This window comes from Vanellus vanellus (assembly GCF_965231255.1).
Source record: "Vanellus vanellus genome assembly, chromosome: 3".
Lineage (NCBI taxonomy): Eukaryota > Metazoa > Chordata > Aves > Charadriiformes > Charadriidae > Vanellus > Vanellus vanellus.
Window position 1 is genome coordinate 12,311,244 of NC_138907.1, and position 23,502 is coordinate 12,334,745.

At 37.8% G+C, this 23,502-nt stretch overlaps 1 protein-coding gene across 1 annotated transcript in view; it reads right to left on the reverse strand.

Annotated features, from left to right (window-relative positions):
- Window positions 1-23,502, reverse strand: part of AFTPH (aftiphilin) — a 48,020-nt gene that overhangs the window by 10,014 nt on the left and 14,504 nt on the right. Inside the window, exons 3-8 of the mRNA XM_082480802.1 lie at window positions 12,778-12,929; window positions 12,136-12,262; window positions 11,759-11,815; window positions 9,362-9,484; window positions 2,876-2,936; window positions 1,124-1,207 (exon numbers count right to left, since the gene is read on the reverse strand). Of these exons, the coding sequence (XP_082336928.1) occupies window positions 1,124-1,207; window positions 2,876-2,936; window positions 9,362-9,484; window positions 11,759-11,815; window positions 12,136-12,262; window positions 12,778-12,929 (604 nt within the window). The remainder of the gene's footprint in view (window positions 1-1,123; window positions 1,208-2,875; window positions 2,937-9,361; window positions 9,485-11,758; window positions 11,816-12,135; window positions 12,263-12,777; window positions 12,930-23,502) is intronic.

The following is a 23,502-nucleotide window of genomic DNA, read 5'->3' on the forward strand; positions in this document are numbered from 1 at the left end:
AACCTGCTGTCTTTCATCTGATAAGGACATTTCTCAAGGGTGGAATAAAGAGACATTTGGAATGTGGTGCCATAAAATTGCCTTCAATGTTCAGCTTTCAAAACTAAAAAACCAGGTTTTTAAAAACAAAAAATACAACAAAAATTATAAGCACTTATTTGAAAAGCGGGAAAACCCCAAACCTCTTAAAAATTGATTTTTTTAAATTAAAATCACTGAGGGGAAAAAAAACCCTTCTTATGAAGAAAGTGATTGTCAAGGCTTCAGGCATTGTATTGAAAGAGCATTTGCCTTATCTACTTAACCTATGCACTGGGAGAAATCCCCAAATTGTTTCCTTAAATTCCTGCAGAAATTTATTCGAAGTGTAGGTTTTCACAAGCTCGTGCAAAATACTCAGAGCACGTCAAAACCATGCAATAAATGCATTCAATTACTTTCACGTATTATTCAATGGAGAGAGTGGTGGTTTTGTCTCCTTTTAAGGGAGTAAGTTGCAGATAAAGTGCTTTGGTTTTATAATTAACATTCATTAGCTTCTGATGTCCTACAAACATGCAACTATCCTTGTATTTGTTATGAATGTTGTTAAAACACTTTTTTCCACTATTAGTAGTTCACACAAAGCAGAAATTTACAGCTTCCTGGTACCAGTAAAGAGCAGCGGGGTTGTGATACGTTAAGCCCCATAACTTTATATTCACACATAGCTTCCAAATAACATCATAATCCTATAATTTGGAGGCACTTGTTCAGAAGAGAGAACAAGCCTTATTTTTTGGGAATCCTCACATCTACAGCATTTTTCAATTTTTCTTAAGCACTTAGAAAAGTTAACTTTCAACATTTCTCATTTGAAACAAGTGTTTTAACATCTTATTTGCAAGAGCCATTCATTCCTTCAGCATGTGACACATACCGAGCTGACAGTACCTTTTAAATACCTCATACTCGATACAAAACAGAGAACAGAACACAGATTAAAGGAAAAAAAATGCAGCAGAAAGACACTGTAGAGAAACGCAATGTAAAATTTTTCCTTGTTTATAGGAAAGTCAAAGTGATGTGCTCATGCTTTTAGTAAGTCGTTATATTACAGTTGTGGTTTTAACACTCTGCTGACCTGGGATTGTGGTGGTGCTGCTAGAGCTACTGTCATCCACGGGCCCAAAGAAATCAAGGTTCAGAAGAGTGGAACCTCCACTAGCTTGAAATTCAGTGACCGTGTTGGTAGGCAGCCATATAGAAGGTAAGCCAAGGGAGGGGTTTATGTGTAAAAAGGGGTAAGACACACACTTGAACATGCAAGTTATAATTAGTACTCAGTACACAATTTAAAAATCGACATGAAAACAATGCTTACAGTATTAGTTTGTACCTTCTAAGATGTTAACAACTTAATTCAGCGCACATTTCCTCATGTACAATGCAGCAAGGAAATCAACACTAGTAACTTTAAAATAGATATATTTATTTCAATCTAAAAATGAAAGAGAACCAGCACGACCCAGAGAGAAAGATGTGATCAGTTAAAGGGAAACAATATATAGATCAATCGATAGTTAGAATATAGCAGGCTTTTTCTCCCCTCACTGAAATCGAAATCCATTCTTTCATCAGGAAGACTTAGCAGATCCCCAAATAGCAAAGAACGAAAAAAAAAACCCACAACCTTTAAAGCTTTATTTAGCAGCTTTAAGCTATTAATTATCATTATCTTCAAGCAGTGTGAACACAGGCCAACAAATGCCACTTATTTCCAGTTCCTCACTGGTAAATTATACTGTTCCCCTTTAGTACTAAAACAGAAATCAAACCAAGATACATTTTAAAGAAGTTGTTTGTTAAAAAGAAAGCATGATGATTGACTGAAGTAATAAGACACCAGACAACAGCAAAAGGGTCCATCCAGGCTTTCCTTCAGCACCATGATATTGCTATCCACACTCTTAACATCCCACATGTTCTGAAACAACACCGTGAGGCAACACCAGTGCAGTAAGAGATGCAGTTTATTTTAGCCTGCTTTTGAACAACTTGTGTGTCATGAATTAATTGCTGTTAGCAGGGTCTCCTCGTAAAGGTATCTGTTTCTTTACAGGTTTCTAGTCTGTCAATTGCACAAGTTTGCAAAACTTGTTTTATTTCCTTTGCATGCACTTACATTGCTGAGACTGGAGGCGGTGGCACAACTCACTTTGCTATTAAAATAGACATGAGTGAAGGGTCTTTTATGTGATAACTATATACATTTACAGATACAAATAAGTTGGTAGCTACCTCTTTGATTTCATGTATGTCCTATAATTAGCTCTTGAGTGTAAGCAAAAGTGATAACAGATGAAGTCCCATTTTTGAAATATAAAATTACCTGTAAATCTGAAAACTTTCAGCTCAAGAAGTGTATCTTTTGCAAACAGTTTGTGGTTAAAATATTGTGCTTTGAAGTAGCCACTCTACACAAGTTTGTCATTCAAAGGACGTCTAAAGAGATAGTTCATTGGTGAAAAATACTTTTAAGAAGTAAAACTTGTCAATCTAAAATGGTCATTTGTTCAGAGTTTCATTATAATCTGCAGTTATGTCTATAATGAAGTGTTAATATTGCCAATGTGTCATTAGCATACGGCAGGAATCTAAAATAATACTTAGTATTTTTCCAACTACATAATACTTCACGTAGGGGCACAGTTAATCAGAAAGAAAGCCTGAATTTCCAAAGTTAGGAGTAAGAAATAAATATTATATATATTTATATATATATGTGTGTGTGTATATATTAAAAAAAAAATAAATCAGCAGATAGATGTTTGTCTGAACTTTGTAGCTTTCTTATCTCTAGCTCTGGTGCTAGAGGCTCTACGGAGAGACGTACCATCTAAAGGGTTAGTAAGGCCACTGCTACTCCAGTCAAACTGGACAGGTGGTAGAGATTCCTAGAGTTGAAAAGTCAGAAATCAGATTTTATAGTCAGTTCAGGTTACAACAATGCAAAAGCAGTTCAAACAACAGATTCTTTAGCGTCTAAATACTACAAAGACAACTAAATGAGCAAGCTCCAACTTTCGGGAGGCGTGTATTTTCATAATATGCACAAAAGATTCAAAGTGGATCTGTTCTACCACAGGAAGTCTCATTAAATTCTGAACAGTACAGATCAGGTAACTTCTAACTCAAACAGGATTTGCAAATTAACTAAAACATATGAATTGGATAAAAAAAAAAACAACAACCTTAAGACATAGTTGAAAGTTAAACTACTATTACTTTCATGGAAGATGAGGCATTTTGCATAAAAAGTTATGTATACACAATTACAGGGCAAATTTAGAATAGGGTTATTAGTGAAAGCTGTCTGTACATCCACCTTTGTCCTGATTATATACAAAATCACTGTTTACCATCACATAGCCCACAATTCTTGTGGTTTCTTTTGCTTTTAAGAGACATAATCCCTACATGCAAGGGACAAACCATCAACATCCTCCCCACACCTTTTAAAAAATAAAACAAGATAAATCCAGTGACTTATTAGCCTCTAAGAATTAACTCATTCCAATATATAAGCAAACAATCAGTAACAACGCTTGAACGAGAGGAGCATGGAAATGTTGACTCCTTTTGGGAGCCCATCTTTGCCTTTTTTATTCCCTCTTGTTAATTCTTTTGCGCACACGTGGGTAAATCAAGCAAGCAGCAGGGACCAGGCTTTACAGGGAAAGTGTGTTCAGGTGCAGCATGACTTGCAAGTGCTGTCCTCCTCTATTCTGAGGTCACAAACTCATGGGACAGTATCAGAAATGTCTGAATTAAGTTGGATCTTTCTACTTCCGGGCATCACATTTCTGCTTTCTCCCCAGTGAAGTCAACTGTCAAAAAGTACTGGGAAAGGACATGCCTTCGACTTCTAACAGAACTATCACACTTATGGAAGAAAAAGCAATGGGAGTTCTCTACAGCATTATTCAAAAATGCATCACTAGTTGTCAAGCTTCCAGTGGCTGAGACGTACCTTCTCTTTGCTTTTGTAGAAAGTCAGGCTTTAATTTTTTATATATATATATATATATATATATATATATATATATTATTTTTAAAACTTACAGCTATCCAATACTGAAAAAAAATGTGTATTCACGAATCAAGACACTAGCAACCTGAGCTAGTTTTGTACAACTAAGCTAAATGTAAAAGGCTTTTGCTAGGGGATAGATGTTTACAGAAAGAAACGCGAAGGGAGCTGGAAATTTCTGTATTTACTTATAGTAAATGCCTTGCCTAGAAAAATCTTTCCTACCTAATGACTTGGAAATATTTCCAGTACTGAGCACAACTAGAACAGTCTTCACTCCATGGAGCTTAAGGAGCTGATGCTACACTTTTTACTCTGCTTTGGTAATGAAATTACTGGCATGGAAATGATTTGCATGGAAACGTAATGTTAGCAGTGTGGAAGTTACACCTGATGAAGTAATGATCACTATAATCAGTAGCTTGTTTAAAGTTTGTCACATCTGAAATATATTAACATTAAAAGGGGTTTGTACAGGGGGGAAAAAAAAAAAAAAAAAAAAGAATACGACAAATTAGTAGCTTTCTGCCCTGAGGAAAATGAACTCAAATTCTCAAATTGAAACAAAGTAGCTTCCTACCAATTCTCACTTACTGAGGAAAAACACCCACTGCATTTTGTGTCAAAAGACTGAGTCAGGACTGAGGAGTGCGACAGAACTGCATGGAAAAAGCACTACCAATGGCTGGATAAACTTTTCCCTTTAATGATGACTCAATTCTCAAATTTGCCAAGTAGAGGACAAAGGATGCGATGAATTCTTCCTAAAATGGGGGGAAAAACAATAACCTGCCTCCAAATCAGTGAGAGTATACTAAGTATATTAGTCTGCTCTGTGGGAGGAGGTAATTCTGCTGACTTCAACCACTTGCAGAGAGGGAGGTGGGAAGTAAAGAAGCCCCCATCTATACAGGATGCTGGCAAGCCCTGGTCAATACAAAAGCAAGCAAAGTGAAAGGAGAGGGCAGAGGGCAAAAGTCAATAAAACAGAAAGGGAAAACATTCTGTTTCTAGCGACCTCAGCTCTAAGAAAAGTCACTATACTGGGACACCTGAACACAGCATGGAAATGTCAGACAATGGGAATATGCCCTGCAAATGGGAATAGAATGTTTTGTCTTTCTGAGATTGCAAGGTTGCTGAACTAACGCATTTACAACCAGTATTTTAGTAACACGCTTTGAGGAAAAGTGCCCAATCTAGAAGGATATTGAGAATCAGGGCAAACTGCTCGCACTCCTCCCTCCATCTTAGATTACAGGACACAGTACAGAAATGAAAAAGTATACTCAGCTCTCAGACTACAACTCTGTTAAGGAAGTGAGAAAGAGGAAACTAAAATGCCTGCTGGTTTTACTGCATCATATTTCACTTTTATCAAAGTGAGAGATTTTTTCACACAGTAATTTTAGAATGGTATTATGCAAGAGCTTTTCTAATCCAAAGGAGTTAAATGTAAATGTTTGTCTCTATGCCAATAATTACCCAAAGAAAATTAAACAAAGGAAAAAAAAAGTATTTTTCTGTTTAAAAGCTGGGGAAAAAAAAATAGAAGGGCTTGTAATACAAATATAATACCAATATTTAGATAGATCCCACATATGAGCATCGTAAACATTTCAGAAAAAGGTTTACATGGAAGCAATTCATATGTTTCATTGTGTGTATTCATTGGCAAAATTATGATAGTTCTGAAACCTATTTTTCTCAGACACCACCTTTAAGTGACTGTCACATCTGATAGAATAGTAAATTCTGCAATATCTCTTACCTGCAAATCTTTCTCTTTTACTCTGTCAACAAAGCTACATACATTCTTGGATCTTTCTTGTATGTATAACTGGAGAGCAGTTCCATGATGGAGCCTTTGACTGGTGGCCAATAATATGTGAGTTTGCATCTGTCATTGTTAGAAGTCCTGATGGTCCCTTATGTAATTAAAAGTGTTTTTAATGACTGTCACCCCATGGGGTTTAATTAAGGTTCAGTCCCTAATAGCCAGCAAGTGTAAGATACATATTTCTATTATAACCTGATCTCTAATTCAGTACCTTACATGCATGCAGATGTGTTGTAATAGGCACCCAGAGAAAATAATTATTGGTAATTTTCTTCTAGAAAGGTCTGGGTCACTCTAGATTTCTATTCCAATATAAAACTTACTAAGCAAAACCAGGTAGGTAAGAAATCCCAAAGTTATCCTGTATGCTGGGATGAAGCTACCACTAGGCTCTACCAAAGAAACACAGACCCGAAAAGAGAGAAGCGGATGCTTTGAAGCAATACCAAAAGAGCAGAATTATCTAGAGAACTTTTGGCAAAAAAGCCAAAGAGAAGAAAGTAAATAAACTTTAAAACCAGAGAACAGTATCAAATCAAGAGAAAGGGGTCAATATTAACTCCAGACAGCAACCTTTTTAACAAGCACTGGTACATATTTTAATCACGCTGCCTGAAGACTTGGCCATGGTGTAGAAGCCCACTGCAGTAGACACTGTAAAACAGAAGAGAAGGGTACCTATCATGTTTCACAATCAAAGGTTGCCTATTTGAGCCTATTTTTCTTACACCTGATCTACCTTGATAGAGCCTTTTACTTCAGACCTGTGAAGCCTCTGAGACCCCACACTTAGATAAAGGCATCAGTAATCAGGGGATTATTTCATATTCTGTTGACTCCCTTATAGTTATGAGCACAGAGGAACAGAGAAATAAGCCCCACAATTGTCAAGATGAACAAAAGATCAAAGAAGAATTTAGACGCTACCTTCAAATATAAAACAGAACAAGTCTACAATAGTCATCTTTACTATATAAACTAATATGATAGATCAGTCAGTGACTTAACTTGCTTAAGAGGAGAAATCATCATTTCGAAAACCTTGTGCTTACAGCTTAAATGGCTCAGATGGAAATTTCTCCACTGTATTTCCGCAGCCTAACCAACCCAGTGAGATCCTCTGCGGGGAAGGAGGCCAAAACATACAGTTTATATAATAACTAGAAAAATTATTGCAGCTCATTTGCTGCATTTTTCCTCATTCTTTTGATTTCTAATACTCGCTAATTTACATCTCTGCATGCTTTCCTCCATTTGCCTACAACCAAAAAACTAAGGAGGCATTTCTGTGTTTTTACAAATACTCTTTCTGCTCCTACTTCTGCATTATCACAGTCCTTTTTCCAAAATCTTTTTACCTCTGCAGGAAGTCATACATGCAACACGCACAGACACTGAGCTGTACACAAGTCGCTTAAATGCCAGGCTTTCAAAGGAGAACTCTTCTCCTTTTCCTTAAGCAAAGCATAGGAATCTATTAACCACAGCCTCTCTTTTCAACAAGAAAGCCCATATGCTGGTTTCTGAATATAAGAATGATCAATCATCATTGCCATCTGAAAATGGAGGAATTTAGAAGTTTTACCCAGTTCACGTGTAATTACTTAGTTAAGCCTAAAGATACCTAAGTTATTGTACCCAAACTACCTGTGTTTAGAATAAGAAGTTTCAGGGTCCACTAAAATTGCATTTCCATTGCATATTTACCAGTGTTTATAGCAAATTTCCTAATGGAATGTTTTCCAAAGTTTGGGCACATCAACTCAATACCACTACAATCTGGAATATTCCTAAAAGGCAGTCTGCACAATGTGAAAGTGAAGCTGGATTTTCCCCAAAAGCAAACAGGAGCCACCAAACATTAACAGAAGATGAGGCCAAGAAACAAAGAAGGTCTCCGAAGTGGAGAATTGATTGTTCATGCCCTGAAACTTTCTGAACATCACTTAACTGTGGCCTCTGAGCATTCTTAATGGTTAAAGTTCTAACTCATCTCTTCCAAAAAGACAAATACTAAAATAAGCTTTTGGGGAAAAAATAACCTAAGGCCAGCAGTGCAGACAGATAGAAGCTTCTTGTGTCTACTTATGGACCACAACTATTGAACTAAGATGGCCTTGTCAGAACCAGCTATGGGACAGGATTATTCAACTGTGACGAGTAATGGGAAATTCTGCTGCAGGAATACCCAAAAGTACAATTTCATAGTTAAAAAAAAAAAAGAGACTTGGATAAGTAGAGGTTCTTATTTTTAGCACTCAGCACTATGACTGCCAAGCAACTGAGAAAATGGCACATGTCATAGATGCTGCTACTTCAAGCTCTTGCAGCTCTCTACATTATGTTTAGTGTACGGTTTAATCTGTTCTCCCCTCTGTAAAAAACAGAACTTTGAACCCTTCAGAAAGCCAGCGAACTTTTCCTACTTTGTTCATATGTAGAAATCACACAAATGATTTCTTCAGCTCAAAGTGGCTGCAATAATTATTATTGCTATCTTTTCTAATACCCAGATCAGCTGCTCAGTTCCACTATAGTATTTGTGAGAAGCAGCATAGGGAAGCATCACCAAATGTGTTTATTACTATATAAACCAACCCCAGTTCTGAGACCACTGACATACAGCTATTCCACAATGAAAGAAAATTTCTCCTCTGGTACAAGCATGTCAGTTTGAGCTCTGCACTATGGCAGGGTAAAGAGCGCAAGGAAATTGCTACACCTGGTTTTAAGGTTAGGTGTAGCACAAGGATAATTAATTTTGGAATGCATCCAATCAGAAGTCACAAGCATAGCAGGTAACTAAAGATGCTGGGTAGATTAAACAAGACCTGCACTAAGGAGGGACACAGCTGACTCTCTGATTTTGTGCCGAGGACCACTGTAGTGACACTGAAAATGAAATGCCTCTGCATACCCCATTAGCTAGTTGCCAACCACAGACATTGCAACATGCATGGCATTAAAGTGGCTTTCTAACATCATAATATCAAAAAAACAACACCAAAACAGAATTTGTGGAATTGAAAAGCTCACTCCTACACTCCTCTGAACTCATTTTGTATCAAACTCCTACAATAAGCTTCAGAAAAAGCAAAGATGAAAAACGTTAGCCACAGGAAGGACAACTGTAAGGTTACATTTAAAATTTGTGGAAGTAACTGTCTGCTGCCTTTTAAAGAAAATTGCTGTATAACAGCAGATATCATCAGGACTGTTAAATGCTGGCCACCAACTGCTACAGTCTTATCACAGGGACTCCCTTCCAGTCACACATGAAAAGTAGATCCAAGAGCAGGACTTCAATCTGACACAAGGAACACCTGCCCTTTACATACAGGTCTCTTTGAACACACTATCTAGATATTTTAAATATGAAGGAAAAGGCAAAGCATCCCATTGTTTCCCTCATTCTTTCTTTTGTCTCCTCCCCCTTCTCTGTTTTTTACCTGGAACTGATCAGATGTACACGTGTTCATCTCTGGCGATACAGGAGGTGTCTGTCCTATTGAAGCTATTTTTTCTGCTGCAGATATTGGTTTCAAAGGTTCCTTGGTAGGCTCTAACATACCCTAAGTAAAGAAATAAATTAAAAAAAAGAATAATCAAAGTCACACACACACACAGATACACACACACATATTCCAAGAACTAGAGACGCAAAAAAATAGAAGATACATGACCAAGTAGTACTACCCTCAACTAGGGGCTGGGGGTTAACCATACATCTCTGGGACTCTTTCAGTGAGGGGGACACAGAAGGAGATGGGGCAGGAGAGATAATTATTCTGGCTCCTTAGGCCTAATAAACATTTTAGAGCCAATAACAGAAACCCAAGTGCTTAGCTGGAGCTTACTTTCAATAGTGTAATTTAAGCTGGAGGAAACAGTCACTTGATAAGGTGACGTCTTCTCCTCCCAATTGCGTGTAGACTATTCCAGAAATATCAAATGGCCCATCAAAAAGGTACAACTGCATTCATTCCATTTCAACAATTAAGTTACTCAGAAGAAACAAGTCAAATTATCAGTTTGCGGAATGACACCAGGAACAATAATTACTGACGTGGAAATAAATGCATTAAAAAGGAATCAGAAAATAATTAAACCCACTTTTTAAATTTTAAGCAAACTGTTCAAAGCTAAATAGTACTATGAAAAATGTTGAACTCTGGTGTTCCTGAATGAAATTGAGGAGGAGAGAGAGATCTACAGAAAGACCAAAGTTTGCACTGAGACATGCAAACCACCTCAGAACAATGCAGTATGAGAAAAGAAATCCCCAAATAAAACCATTGGATTTGCAACTTAGCCTATTTTGAAATAATTTCAGGAAGCTAGCCACCAAGATCATCTGTCCCACAAACATTTCTACAGCAGTTAGGAGAGCTTAGAATTTAACCACCAGTTAAATCAATTCTTTTGGACAGCGGAGAAACACACGAAGCAGTGTGGCAACAGAAAGCCGTAAGCCACTTTACTCCTAGCATCATCTCTATCCCACTTATCGTGTGCACAAGTATGTAAAAGATTTAGGAGATAATTAATCAGCAACAACAATCTGTTGCCAAAAAATAACTGCACGTGTTGTGTACAAACATAGTCTTGCTCACAAATATGTTATGGGATTAAAAAGGCAATTGCTATGAGATGTTTTATCTCTCTGTATCAGAAGACCATGCTTGCAGCCAAAGAAGTGCATGAGCTGAGCTTGATGCATCAGAAAACAACAGCTTTAGAAACTGACTGCAGAAGTGGCTCTATAAAATTAACCTACAGATTAAATTGGCTTAATATCTACCAAACAAAATTGTAATCTTTTAATATTCAGTTTGTGAATGACCATATAAAAGCGTATGTGTATATAAATATATGTATATGTTTCCAGAAAAAAAAAAACAAACATATTTGTTCTGCTCAGACTAGCAAAAAATGGCAAATCCTATATTCTGAATGTTTTTACTACTACAGACATTGCGCAGAGTCTGAAACGTCAAACAAAATTACAGAATATCGGCTTAAGCGAGAACAGTTGATCTTACTGCACTAGGCTATGTGAGTTTCCTTAAATCTACAGAAATCTAAACTATGCTTGCTATTTTTATCAAGCACAGGGCAACACAACAATACTGGCTATACAACACTTCTCATATGCATAAATAGCTCAATATATATACGTGGGTTATGCCAATAACACTGCAAAGCACTACCATGCACCTCTCTTGACCTAGGGATACTGAGATGCAATCAACTAACTAATAAACAGTCTGTCAGAGAAACAGTTGCAAACACTAATACTCAAGAGCGCTAAGAAAATCTCCTACACCCATTTCATGGTATACCATAAGTATCTCGCAGTTCTCAACCTTCCTTTGAACAACCTGGTTTCCTTTGTCATTTTTGACAGCTATTTAACCATCTAGTTTCTTGTGTCAAGTTTTAGTGGACATTTTTTACATCTATACCTTATATTTAATGGTTAAAATTCAGCAAGAAGAACTTTTTATTAGTGCATACGTATGAATACATTATTTCAACACTTTTTTTCTTTTTTAGAAAATGTCTCAAACTGAGCTTGGACAGGTAGCCCACCTTATCAGATAAATAGGTTGCTCTATGAAATAAGGAAATCAATCCCTTTAATTTAAAATAAAGTATCTGCTTGCACACATAATGAAAACTGTGTATTTGAGGATTCTTTTCTAGCATTTCAAGTGATGCCAAAGCCATAATTATGCTTACAAAAATATCTTTCAGCATACTTAGCACTTAATGTCATTTAATATATTACATTATATAACGTTGTTGGAACTATAGCAAAAAAAATAATGCTAAAAAAAGCTTACCAGTCCTGCTGCATACATGGGTACTATAACAGGCTGTTTCTTGTTGCCTGTAAAGAGCTGATAAAACAACAAAAAAATTTACTTAAGAGTTTCTGTGTCAGTGATGATAATAATTTTTCAGCGTTACATAACTGTACAAGAATAATATCAGAGAATAAATACTATGTTAAATGTAACACAGCGGTTAAAAACTAACGCAACTTTTAACATTAACAGGGCTTATAAAAAGTTAAGCTGTGAGACGGTCTGTCATGAAAAGCTGTGTTTGGTGCAGCTATGCAATTAAGAGACAAGCATTCATACACAAAGACTTCCACCTGATTCCACGGTTAAAGCAGCTCCAGTATTTAGAAAGCAAGTTTTATTGACAGACTCACAATATTTCTTGTGTCGATTCCCAAGGAGCACAAAAGCTTTTTGTTGCTGTGGGAGCCACCCCACTGGTATCTCAGTCCATATGCATCATGGATATCCTGCAGCTCTGTCCACATGTCCATCACTTCCCTATACAACCCATCATAAATCAAGTTATCAACAGGAAAAACAGCTTAGCAGCCTTGAATATTTATTCTAGTTTTTAATGCAAGTGACTTATCATACGTTCCAATTAAACTTACACTGAAGCACAACACTCAGGGGAACTAAAACTGCACAGTGTTCTCAGAACAATTATAGTTCCCACTTATTATTGGAAAATGATGTCCACAGCAGACAGGATGTGGTCATCACATGAATAAATATAGCAATTTATATAAATTCTAACTAACAAGACATATTCTGATTAACTCAGAGACATCACTTAAAGAAGATAATATGCTGCTGACTAAGTTGATACGCTAAGTAAAATACTCCTGGTGTATGCAGTCACTGAAAATAATCATTCTGCTAGATAGTTAATTTTTACTCTATAGTTTTTCAAAACGCTTGAAGCAAACAACTCATTTTGAATTACTGCTATATGTTCCCAAAGATGACATGTTTCTACTTCATTTTAAGTTTGTTGCATTGTGGCTTCTTACCCAGTATTTGCTAAGGTCTCCTCAGTTGTCAACTGCTTTTCACCTGCTTCCAACAAATGATACAAGGAACTTATTTCTTCTTCAATTTCAAGAACAGGCATGGAAGGAAAACAGACTTCAAATATTCGTTCCAGACGACTTAGCAGTGTTGTCTATATCAAAGAGAAAAATATTTACGTCAAGTGTTGTTAACTGCTTTAAAATTATAAAAATAAGTGAAGATGGAAAACAATGCATAGCTGATACAAAGTTTCACTTACCACAAAATCTGTAACTGTCAGAGGATTGCAAGATTTTTTATAAGCACCAAGTACAGGCTGCTAGCTACCGACAAACAGTAAGGATCTTGCCCTCGGCAAAGTGAGTTCTTACAGAAGAGTTCAGAATAGTTCTCACCAGAATCACTCTTTTTTATAAAAAAAAAGATGCACAGTAAGTATAAAGCTATGTTTACTTAAAATGTGTTATAAAGTCTCCAATTCTACACATCCTAAGGGTTTTACTGAACACGTTTTCAGCAAGCTTGGTATACAACATTATCTGAAATATGAACTGCAAACAATATCATTTCACTTAATGACGATGCACTTCAAACTTCAGGCACAACACATTCAGGAGACAGCTTCACTTCTTGCAAGATGTACGCAGTTAAAGGTCTTGCAAAACTTCGCTTGATATGCAACATGCTCATGGTGTGATCATAACCTTGAAAATGCTCAGGAAAAGCTATTTATAGCCCAAAGACTGCACACTTCCTATAAAAACTGTGGGTATCACTGACTCAGATGTAGTAAAACTGTCATCCCCAGCTTCATTTGCTACAGTTCATGTGACAGTCAGGTATAACACAGAAGAGCAAAGACTAAGGTGTTTAAACATATTGTTTGTCCAAAGTATTTGTAGTATTTGTTTTGTACTTCTCCAGACCAAAAAACTAAAGGAGAAAATGAATTACTTAATGCCTTAATTTCTTGCCCTAAAACCCATTTGTGTGTTTTCACATGTTAAGAGTCTGTTCAATTTAAGTATAATTTCTTCCCAGCAATTTCCCTTTCCTCCCATTCATGATTCAGACAGTTGATGCCGAACGCTGTGATCCTGTGGGGGTTAAAAGCCAACCTTGGCAATGTTTTTATCCTAGCCAAATAACTTAAAACAACAAAAAAAATCCGCACAAAGTTTTATTTTAGCTGTGTAAGAAGCCAGCTAGATAGCAGCGTGGTTTGCATAACCACAACTTTATCAACATTACTCTCATCTGACCTTCTTTCTGCTGCCTGACATTATAAATTCACAAGAGTATGCAAACACAAATACTCAGAAGGTTTGCGGGAGGCCTACGGATCTATATTCCACGGGTTTGAGACATTAGACAGGATTTCCTGCTTCTCACAGAAGTTGCAACCATGTCTTGATGTCGCCATCACTTCAGTGTCCCTTGGGAGAAAGAAAACTTCGGCAGACAAGGTTCTTCGGTTTCATAACACAGCAAATGTCTCCTGCTTTTTTCTTCACCACTGTTGGGTAGGATAAGGTCTCAGCAATATAAAGAGTGTATATTGGTATTAACGGTTTCCAGGCATTTCAATTCCACAGCATGCACTAGAGAATGCTCTGATCCTTGCCAGCCTCGGCAGCTAGATTTAATATTAAAAATAATAAAAAACCCAACCCTCAAACAACCTCCTGCCCTCACAAAAACAACAAAAAAATTTTTTTTTTTTTTTTTTTTCAAGCTTAGTATGCTGCTTCTTTTTAAGTTCTTCCTTTATATTTCTGCCTCTTCTCTATGTTGCATTTCCATATAGCCACAGAATTTCAACTTTATTATAGCCCTATGAACTGTCTCAGACATCAGATGTACCACTGCCATGGAATATATTTTTTCACTCAGTTCAACCCATTAACAATAGGTAACTGGCAATCTCTTAACATTTATTAAAAAGCACCAACTGCAAGGTATGCCTATAAAAATGAAATTAAAGCCATTTTTTTCCCCAATGTACTTGTTTTTAACAGCAGCACACGAATTTCTCTTCTTGCTAGGGATAGGTGATGCCAGGCTGGCAGAAAAGGAGCACTTCTATCTTTCTAGTTTGGAGTTCCACAACAGCCACCTCTCCAATGCTCTGCTGCACCCCAGACAGGGCAGCACTCAGCAGCTCAAACACCCGCTTTCCTATGGGGGAAATGGAAAAGAAACCAAGTAGGCAAAAATCCCATGAGCATCCCACAGCGCGTGCTAGTATAGCTATGCCAGCAGAGCCCTCCTGTGGAGATGCAGTATATTCCAGGAACAAAGCTGAATTTACAAACAGAAACCTCAGACAGAGATTTTTTTTTTTGTGACAACTGAAACGATTTAAGGTTTGGAGAAGAAAGACTGGTAGGTGGCAGTTACATATTTTAGTTAGACCAAGCGATACAGCTGGGACAAACCTTCACGCATCAGAATATCTGCTTCACAATCGTAACAGTTACCTACTACATTTCTCATTTGAATATTTATCTGAAAATTTGCCTTGTCTCTTGTCTCAATTAAGCAAACCACTGACCATGTACATCAGAAATATGGTACAGGAAACATAACACAGAGGCAAATGCCATGTTATCAGAATATCTTCATTCTGTACTGGAGTCAGGATGATGAGTTGGGAAATGGGAACCAACTCCGTTCAGTCTATTCTCCCTGTTCAGATGCTAGCTGCAAAAAGCAGGAATATGAACTTGCTTAGAACATCAGCTCTTCAGTTTTGCTACATATGAAAGAAATTCCTGATAGGGACGGCCACCAGGTTCAGTTATTTGCAAAGCATGTCAAAATGCCGTAATTATTTATATATATATATATGAAACGATCTGAGTTACACAGCATACCTGAGTCACACTTTTTTTTTCCCCCCCCTCTTCATTACCTCACTGCTATAGTCTGATCATAATGAGTCATGTTCTACAATATGTAATTTTCCTTTTAATCATCTCTTAACGCCCAATCATTTTGGCCATCCAGTAAGCTACAATACTTGTCACGCTACTTGTAGGCTGTTTTGTGTTTGTTGACGAGAACTAAGACACTAATTTACATTTTTAGAAAGTAAAACTAAACAGTATTCCAGATTCAAGCCTACCATTTCAGCATACAAAAGCATACTCTAGTTAAGTTTTTATAACTTAACTTTGCCTACAATATATCACTTGCCCTTATCTTACATGAACAGGTGATGCTTACTTCAGTTCTGTAATACAGCAGGAACATGTATCCCCAGTGAAAAGGAAGAGGCAGATGAAAGGCATTGTATCAGAAAAACAGGAAGGCATCACGTTTCTTGGGAAGGATCAACATTTGAGAATGTGCTGGTGACTAAGAATATGCTCACTTAGGTAATGAAAGAATTAACAGAAAGCCTCTAGGAACCAAGCAGCATCTCAGCACCCTATTTCAAATCTGAGCTTAAGAATTGTGCCAAAATTTCAGGAACAGTTTAATTATAGCACTTTTTACACTTCCTTTCATCTTTTCTAAATTTCCAGAAATGCTTAGCCCTTATTTATATATGATACAGAAGAACGGTTTCCATAGCAAACCAGAGTAATTAATTCTTTGTGTGCAAATGGACACAGGGACGAGCGTACAAAAACACATCTCCCGGGCAGTGGCAATGTCCCTAAAGGCAACAGCTGAACTTGTTCTTCTAATTGGTAACGAAATCCTGTGGTCACAGCTCCCAGGTATAAAGGACATTACTGAAATTTTGAAATTAGTGGAAACGTCCACCTTGTACAAACCTCAATCTATTGTTTGTACAAAATAGACTGCAAGAAAATATTACTTCTGTCATCTACAGTAGTGTCATGTCTTTCAGGGTAAAAAAAATCCCCCAAAAAAAAGACAGGAAAGAAAACAAGTACTTTTCTCCACTTTTTATGTGGCTAAAAGCATTTGATACCCAAGTGTTCTCCACTGCCATTTGAGAAGAGTAATCCTTGAAAGCACTTACTGAAGATGTGAATGAAGGCTACAGCTGCCACTCTGAAAATTAACTATGATTCTCCAAACAGTGACAAACTCAAAGCCCCATAGTTTCTGTGACCGTGTAGAAGTTTTGGGTAAACACTTAAGATATGCGGTAATCACCAGTGTAATAGTTAAATTAATGAGAGTATTTAGATGTTCAAGTCTTATCTGATAGAAAAACATATGAAAGGAGACAGAAATGAGCATATGAAGGATCCAAGATGCTAGATGTGTAATTTAGGAAAGGAACAAAGTCCATATGGACATGATCAGCTTCTAGTTAGAATTCAGAAGCCGAGTGAATGCTCTCAAAACACAGCAGAACAAAGCTCCAAGGCCAGAAGCCAAGAAAAGAAACTGATTAATCAGAGAGATTTTATTTATTTATTTTAAATCATGGAACCCACTGCTCTGGAGAGTGCCTAGCACTGGTTCTAATGACCATTTTAACAAAAATAAAGCAGAGGTTAAAGAAGAAAATCCCTTTGCCGGGTTTTCTAACAACTAAACTATATTTTCAAGCAACGCATTTGCCTGCAAGGAGCTAAGTCACCATATACTTGCTGTACCTTCACCATATGTGTGCGTGCAGGGGTTAGGTGCGTTTTATTTGTTTATGTATTTGGAGGGAGGTTGGGTTAGGTTTTGGGGATATATTTATTTTTAAGAGCTAAACTACATGACATTAAGATAGGGGAGCTGAGAAACTGATTTTAATGGATGCAACTCACCGTGGTGAACATACCCACCAATGTCAGTAGGTCTCAACATCTTTTGGACTCAAGCATTAAACAAAGCTTAACAGTTAACACACATAACCAAACAAACAAATCATTAAGTTCCTAGTTAAGTGGGGGCAGTTTTTTCTTTATGGACTGCTTAAACTAAGAAACAGTTTCCCTTCCACATAGCAACGATTTATTTCTTTCCCTGCTGCGCAGGCTCTGCTTTGCAAAGAGAACGCCTTCTCAAAAATAATGGGAGGAGAGCTGCAGGCAGAAAAACTCCTGAGTAAAAAAAAAAAAGCTAAGCTTACGAAGAACACTAGTTTAACTACTCATGATTCAAATGTGATGGCTTTTCTCCACCCCCCTTGAAAAGCAGATGAATTTAAGATGGTGCTATACATTTCTCAGAGGTAAAACATGGAATTGTTTCATTTTCATCACCACAAGTAATTTATAATGGAAACACTGGTCCTAAACCGAGATTTACAAGCCAGGAAGAGGATGCCACAAGAGCTAAAAAACCTCACCAACACAAAATGAAAAGTAAGACTTTTTTTACAATAATGTAAAGAATTAAAGAAGGCAAGGATGGTCTCCAAATATCTCCAAAACTTTTTTTAAAACAGTAACTATAAAGGTCTTGAGCTCAACCACAAAGCAAATCTGAAAATCTAGTGGCTTGAGTAAGAAGAACAATACTTCTCTGCTCTTTTTACTGCTTGATACAAGAAAGTTATAAACTGCAGGGAAGTTCAGCGTAGAAATGTGAAGCTGTCTCCCTCCTTGCTGGAAGGCTTGCACATGTATTCTCTCTCGGCTGAAGAACGTATCAAATCTTGCACCTTCCATGCAGGCAAAGTAAAGTTTAACAGCTATTTATCTAGACTACACAAAGCTTACTTCCCATTTCAGTTGGACACTTTATTATTATCTAGTGGTGTCGTACTAACTTTTCAGTCAGGCTCCGAGAGGAATTATAGTAGACAAAACTTAAACCTAGAAGATGGAAAATAATTTTGTTCTGTGGTACATAGACAGAAATGCTAAAACAACCCCCTCCTAAACTATTTTCTTGTGTAAGATCCCCTTAGCCAGCCTGTTCTGAAATACAGCACTTATGGGCTACTTTTAACGGTCTGGTTTTTACTGCTGCACATACTTAAGAACTGTGCCATGGACTTAAAAAAAACCCCAAACCTTTCCAGACTGATGTATTTACACTGCAAGCTGTTACTCAACTGTCTAAAACTTAATTTAGCCAACGCTATCTTCATTTATCTTAGTGAACCGGGAGGCTGAAGTCTTTACGGACATAATTACTTTTTTCCAAGAGGATGACTTCATTCATTGCTCAAGACAAAGTACTGTCAAAGTGACGGTGATCCAGGGTTTTCTTTGCCTTGATGCATACTTGTGGATTAGTAACTGTATATCACCCACACCATCCAATTAATTGCAAGAGGTAGAGCCTGTGAGCACAGGCTCTCTAATAAACAGAGAATCTTAAATCCAATGTTGAGGACTGTTCAGGTTTCCCTTTCTACCAAGCTCTTTGGCGAGGCAGACACGCTGGAGGGGAGGGATGCCATCCAGAGGGACCTGAACAGGCTGGAGAGGTGGGCCCAAGCCAACCTCATGCAGATCAACAAGGCCAAGTGCAAAGTCCTACATCTGGGTCGGGGCAATCCCAAGCACAAATACAGGCTCGGCGAGGAATGGCTGGAAAGCAGCCCTGAGGAGAAGGACCTGGGTGTGCTGATTGACAAGAAGCTCAACATGAGCCAGCAGTGTGCAATCACAGCCCAGAAGGCCAACCGTATCCTGGGCTGCATCAAAAGAAGCGTGGCCAGCAGGTCAAAGGAGGTGATTCTGCCCCTCTACTCCACTCTCGTGAGACCCCACCTGGAGTACTGCATCCAGCTCTGGAGTCCCCAACATAAGAAGGACATGGACCTGCTGGAGCGTGTCCAGAGGAGAGCCACGAGGATGATCTGAGGGCTGGAGCACCTCTCCTATGAGGAGAGGCTAAAAGAGTTGGGGCTGTTCAGCCTGGAGAAGAGAAGGCTCCAGGGAGATTTTATTGCAGCCTTCCAGTACCTAAAGGGGGCCTGCAGGAGAGCTGGGGAAGGACTTTTTACTATGGTATGTAGCAATAGGACGAGGGGGAATGGCTTTAAACTGGAAGAGGGCGGGTTCAGATTAAACATTAGGAAGAAGTTTTTCACTGGAACAGGTTGCCCAGAGAGGTTGTTGAGGCCCCATCCCTGGAGGTGTTCAAGGCCAGGCTGGACATGGCCTTGGGCAACATGGTCTAGTGGGAGGTGTCCCTGCCTATGTGGCAGGGGGGTTGGAACTCGATCTTCAAGGTCCTTTCCAATCTAAACCATTCTATGATTCTACGATTTGTTAATTTGTAAGAGTTTTGGCCTTCCAAACAAGCCACTATTCATCTCCTCCTCCTCTTGAGATGCTTTTACTCCATGAACACAGCTAGGCACAGCCGTATTACACACTTACGTGATTACCATAGGTAATAACTGCTTTTGTGCTTTGCTGCCTAAGTCCTATATATATTCTTAATGCCCAACACAGCAGAGTAACCTTCTCAGCTGACTAACGTTCACGACTATCTCATGGGAAAAACTGTGCTACGAGCCTTATATTCCTTATAAACATAACTTAGTAGTGTGTTATGTCATCACATGAAGGGGAGTAATGCACATGGCACTGTGCAGGTTCACTCAAAACCTGTTAGATCAACGAGTTCACCCACCACTACATCCTAAATCAGTTTTAATGAACACAAAAGCATATCTATATTTAATGCAAACCTGCCACCATACTGAAACCAACTACTACATATCTTTCAGCTGAAGACAGACATTAAATGACTAAGGTATACAGTAGTATTAATATGAGTTCAAATACAGTTTGCGTATCTGTGCCCATTGGCCTTTGAAACCAGAACCTTTTCTAAGGGGTTACAAATTTTTTCAGTAGTTTTAACTGAATACCATATACCATGTCCTTTTTCTTCTCTCCTCCACCCAACACTACTGAACAGAAGAGGTCAGCATGTTATGTTTCTGATTGTGTGCAGGATTCAGAGAGCCTAAGACCAAAGGCAAAGGAAAAAAGACATAATGATCTTTTTGCCACTACATAGGGTCATTTCTGTGACCTTTTTCCTCTTACTTTCTTCTTTTATAGTCTATATTTTATAAGAAAAATCAGATTTATTAGTTGAATTCTAGCAAAGTCAAGTTTTTAATTAAACATTAAACCAAACCCACAATCTTTAAAACGGTTTGTCTGACTGTTTACATTATGATCAAGATCACATAGAGAAAGCACAAAACTTTGCTGCCGCCTCCATATCCAGAATACACAAACTAAGGAAACAGAAAGGAAAATACGCAGAGACCATTGGCAAGGGAATTTGAGCAACTGGTAAACAACTTTCCTTTCATGCTGCATTCTGGATGCATGAAAATTGCCATATACATCACTTCCACATTTAAACAGTAATGCTGCTGGCCAAGTATATAAGAACAGAAAACTGAAAAGTCAGGAATTACATTAGGGTCATTCTGCATATACATCATTCAGAATTATTTCACTACCACATTACAGTGACTCTCCTAGCCTCAACATTACAGATCAAGTGTACACAATATCTTGTAAGTGATCCCAGTTCACATTTAGCCTTTGCTGAGGTCTCAGTTTTCACACTCATCTCAAGTGCCTAACACACACAGTATTCTCTCTTGCACAGCCTGCTCCCTTTAAGTTGCTATAGCGAGTGCTTTTTAGATCTGCCAGCAATACATCAATGCAAGTGCTCTACTTCTCCTCATCCTGCTTTGCTCAGTGTAATAAAAAACTTTGTTCACTTAGTTCTCCCTAGCTCTATTTTGCAGGCAAGTGTTTTGCCTCAAACGGCTCCAGAACTCAACTTTAATATATGGGAAACAGAAGATCAGCAAATACTTTAAAATGCTGTATTTTGTGGTTTGACCTCAGTGACATCCTCTTCAGGAAAAGTAAGGAAGCCCATCAAAATCTACATTTAATTTTACTAAGATTCTGCACTCAAAGTACTGGGACTGTCTGCTGGCTCATGTTGACTCAACTAATCTCAATGTTTCTCACTGCAATTTACTAAACTCTGGCTCAATGGATTAAAACCAGAATTACTACTTAAGATTAAAACAAAGCTTTTTTTTTTTTTTAAATATAAAAAGGTTTCAATAGATCCTTCCAAAACTTAAAGCACTTACAGAATACAAAGTAAGCTTTGAAAATGTGTAACAATTGTTTCAAGAGTTAACTGAAAAAAAATTATGTAGCAACTAACAGTCATTGCAAGGCTAAGGAAACGATTGCAACAGAGAAAACATATCCAGCTCAACTTCCTCTACAGCTTATTTGTGTAAAACATTCTTTGGGTTGTACTTCCTCACTGGCAGGGGAGGCAGAACATCACTTTATATCCAAACAGTCACAACGGGCTGCAGTTTCAAGAGAAAGAAGAAGAAGAAAAAAATTTAAGTCTTAAAGTTTGCTTTACAATCTAACCAAGCTACTGTATGACTTCATGACAGATCACCGAAAAACCTCCATTGTAACCTGGCTTTTATCTGTTGTTCAGGCAGAATCAGGAGGGCAAAAAAAATTACAGAACCTCTGAATGTTCTGCTTTTATAAACATCTACATTCCAAAGTGTTTTCTACTGAAACTCCCTCATAAAATAATGGAAAATTCTAAGTAAAAATTAATGTCTGAAACCTTCAGGCTATCCCTTAATAGCATGATTAACTAGAAAAAATGGATGATTTACTAGAATCACCTCCCCATCCCCTTTCTTTGTCGGATTCTTTCAAGTGACAACAGGAACAATTTAGATTAACTGCACTAATAACCTTAGTGCTCTCCAATTTTATGGGTGAATGACCAACAGAATAGGTAACAACAGATTTGTGCTTTCAACTTGAGAAATGGACCCACACATTCAGGTAATGATGAGCAAGGTTTTGCATAGGCACAAAAATCCACCTGCAGGTTCACTTGCAAATCTTTTCTCGGCTCATGAAGCCACTTTGAAATTTGGTGTGTTAGTCACTGAACAAAACGGCAAGAAGGATGTGTCAGGAGCCGAGGCTCACACCTTTTAACTTGACAAGAAATCAGAGCTGAGCCCCAAAAGCTCCATTCCATTTGCTGATACTCTCAAAGCTCTGGCTGGCACATCCTTCTTCCGAAAAGCCGTTTCACCTGTCACCGGTAGGAAACGAAAAGAGGCAAGGCTGTCACCAAGCCTACATGAGGTCCTGGAAGACAGGACTTACCCTATTTCCTTTGACTGCCAGAGAAGATCCAAACCTTTTAGACACATATTACCACTAATACCCTTTATTGCTGCTGTCGGTGCATGTTTCAAAGAGACAAAGCATACTCTGAACTGCTCACATGGGACAACATGATTAAAGAGAAGTACTGAAGAGAATTTTAAACTCAAATTGTTGCTCTGAATTTTGTAAAGTAATACTAAAAATTGTCTATGTACAAACAGGCACAGATCTCAAAGATGACTGGTGAAAAGACTTAGGAAGGAATTAAGAATTAACACATACTTCGCAAGTAAGGTAGAAACATTAGGGGGTGGGGGTAAGAAATAAACCTATCTACTTCACCCTCCCCAAAACTCCTAATTAGAAATAGCAGCAGCTTTAAGAAATTATCAGTCTTATTTTTGTGATGCTCTTATAACGTGGAGCTTCCCACAATGAATGTATAACAGAGACTTATTTTAAAATAACTTTTAAATGGTTAACTTCCCAGGAGTTGGAATACCAGGGACAGAACTCCACAGGTCAAAATTTATCATCCTCTCTGTTCTAAGCAAATGAATGCAGCTATTTACAAAACGAGTCACCATTTTAGATCAGATTTTGAAAACATGATGGAGAATGGTGATGAAA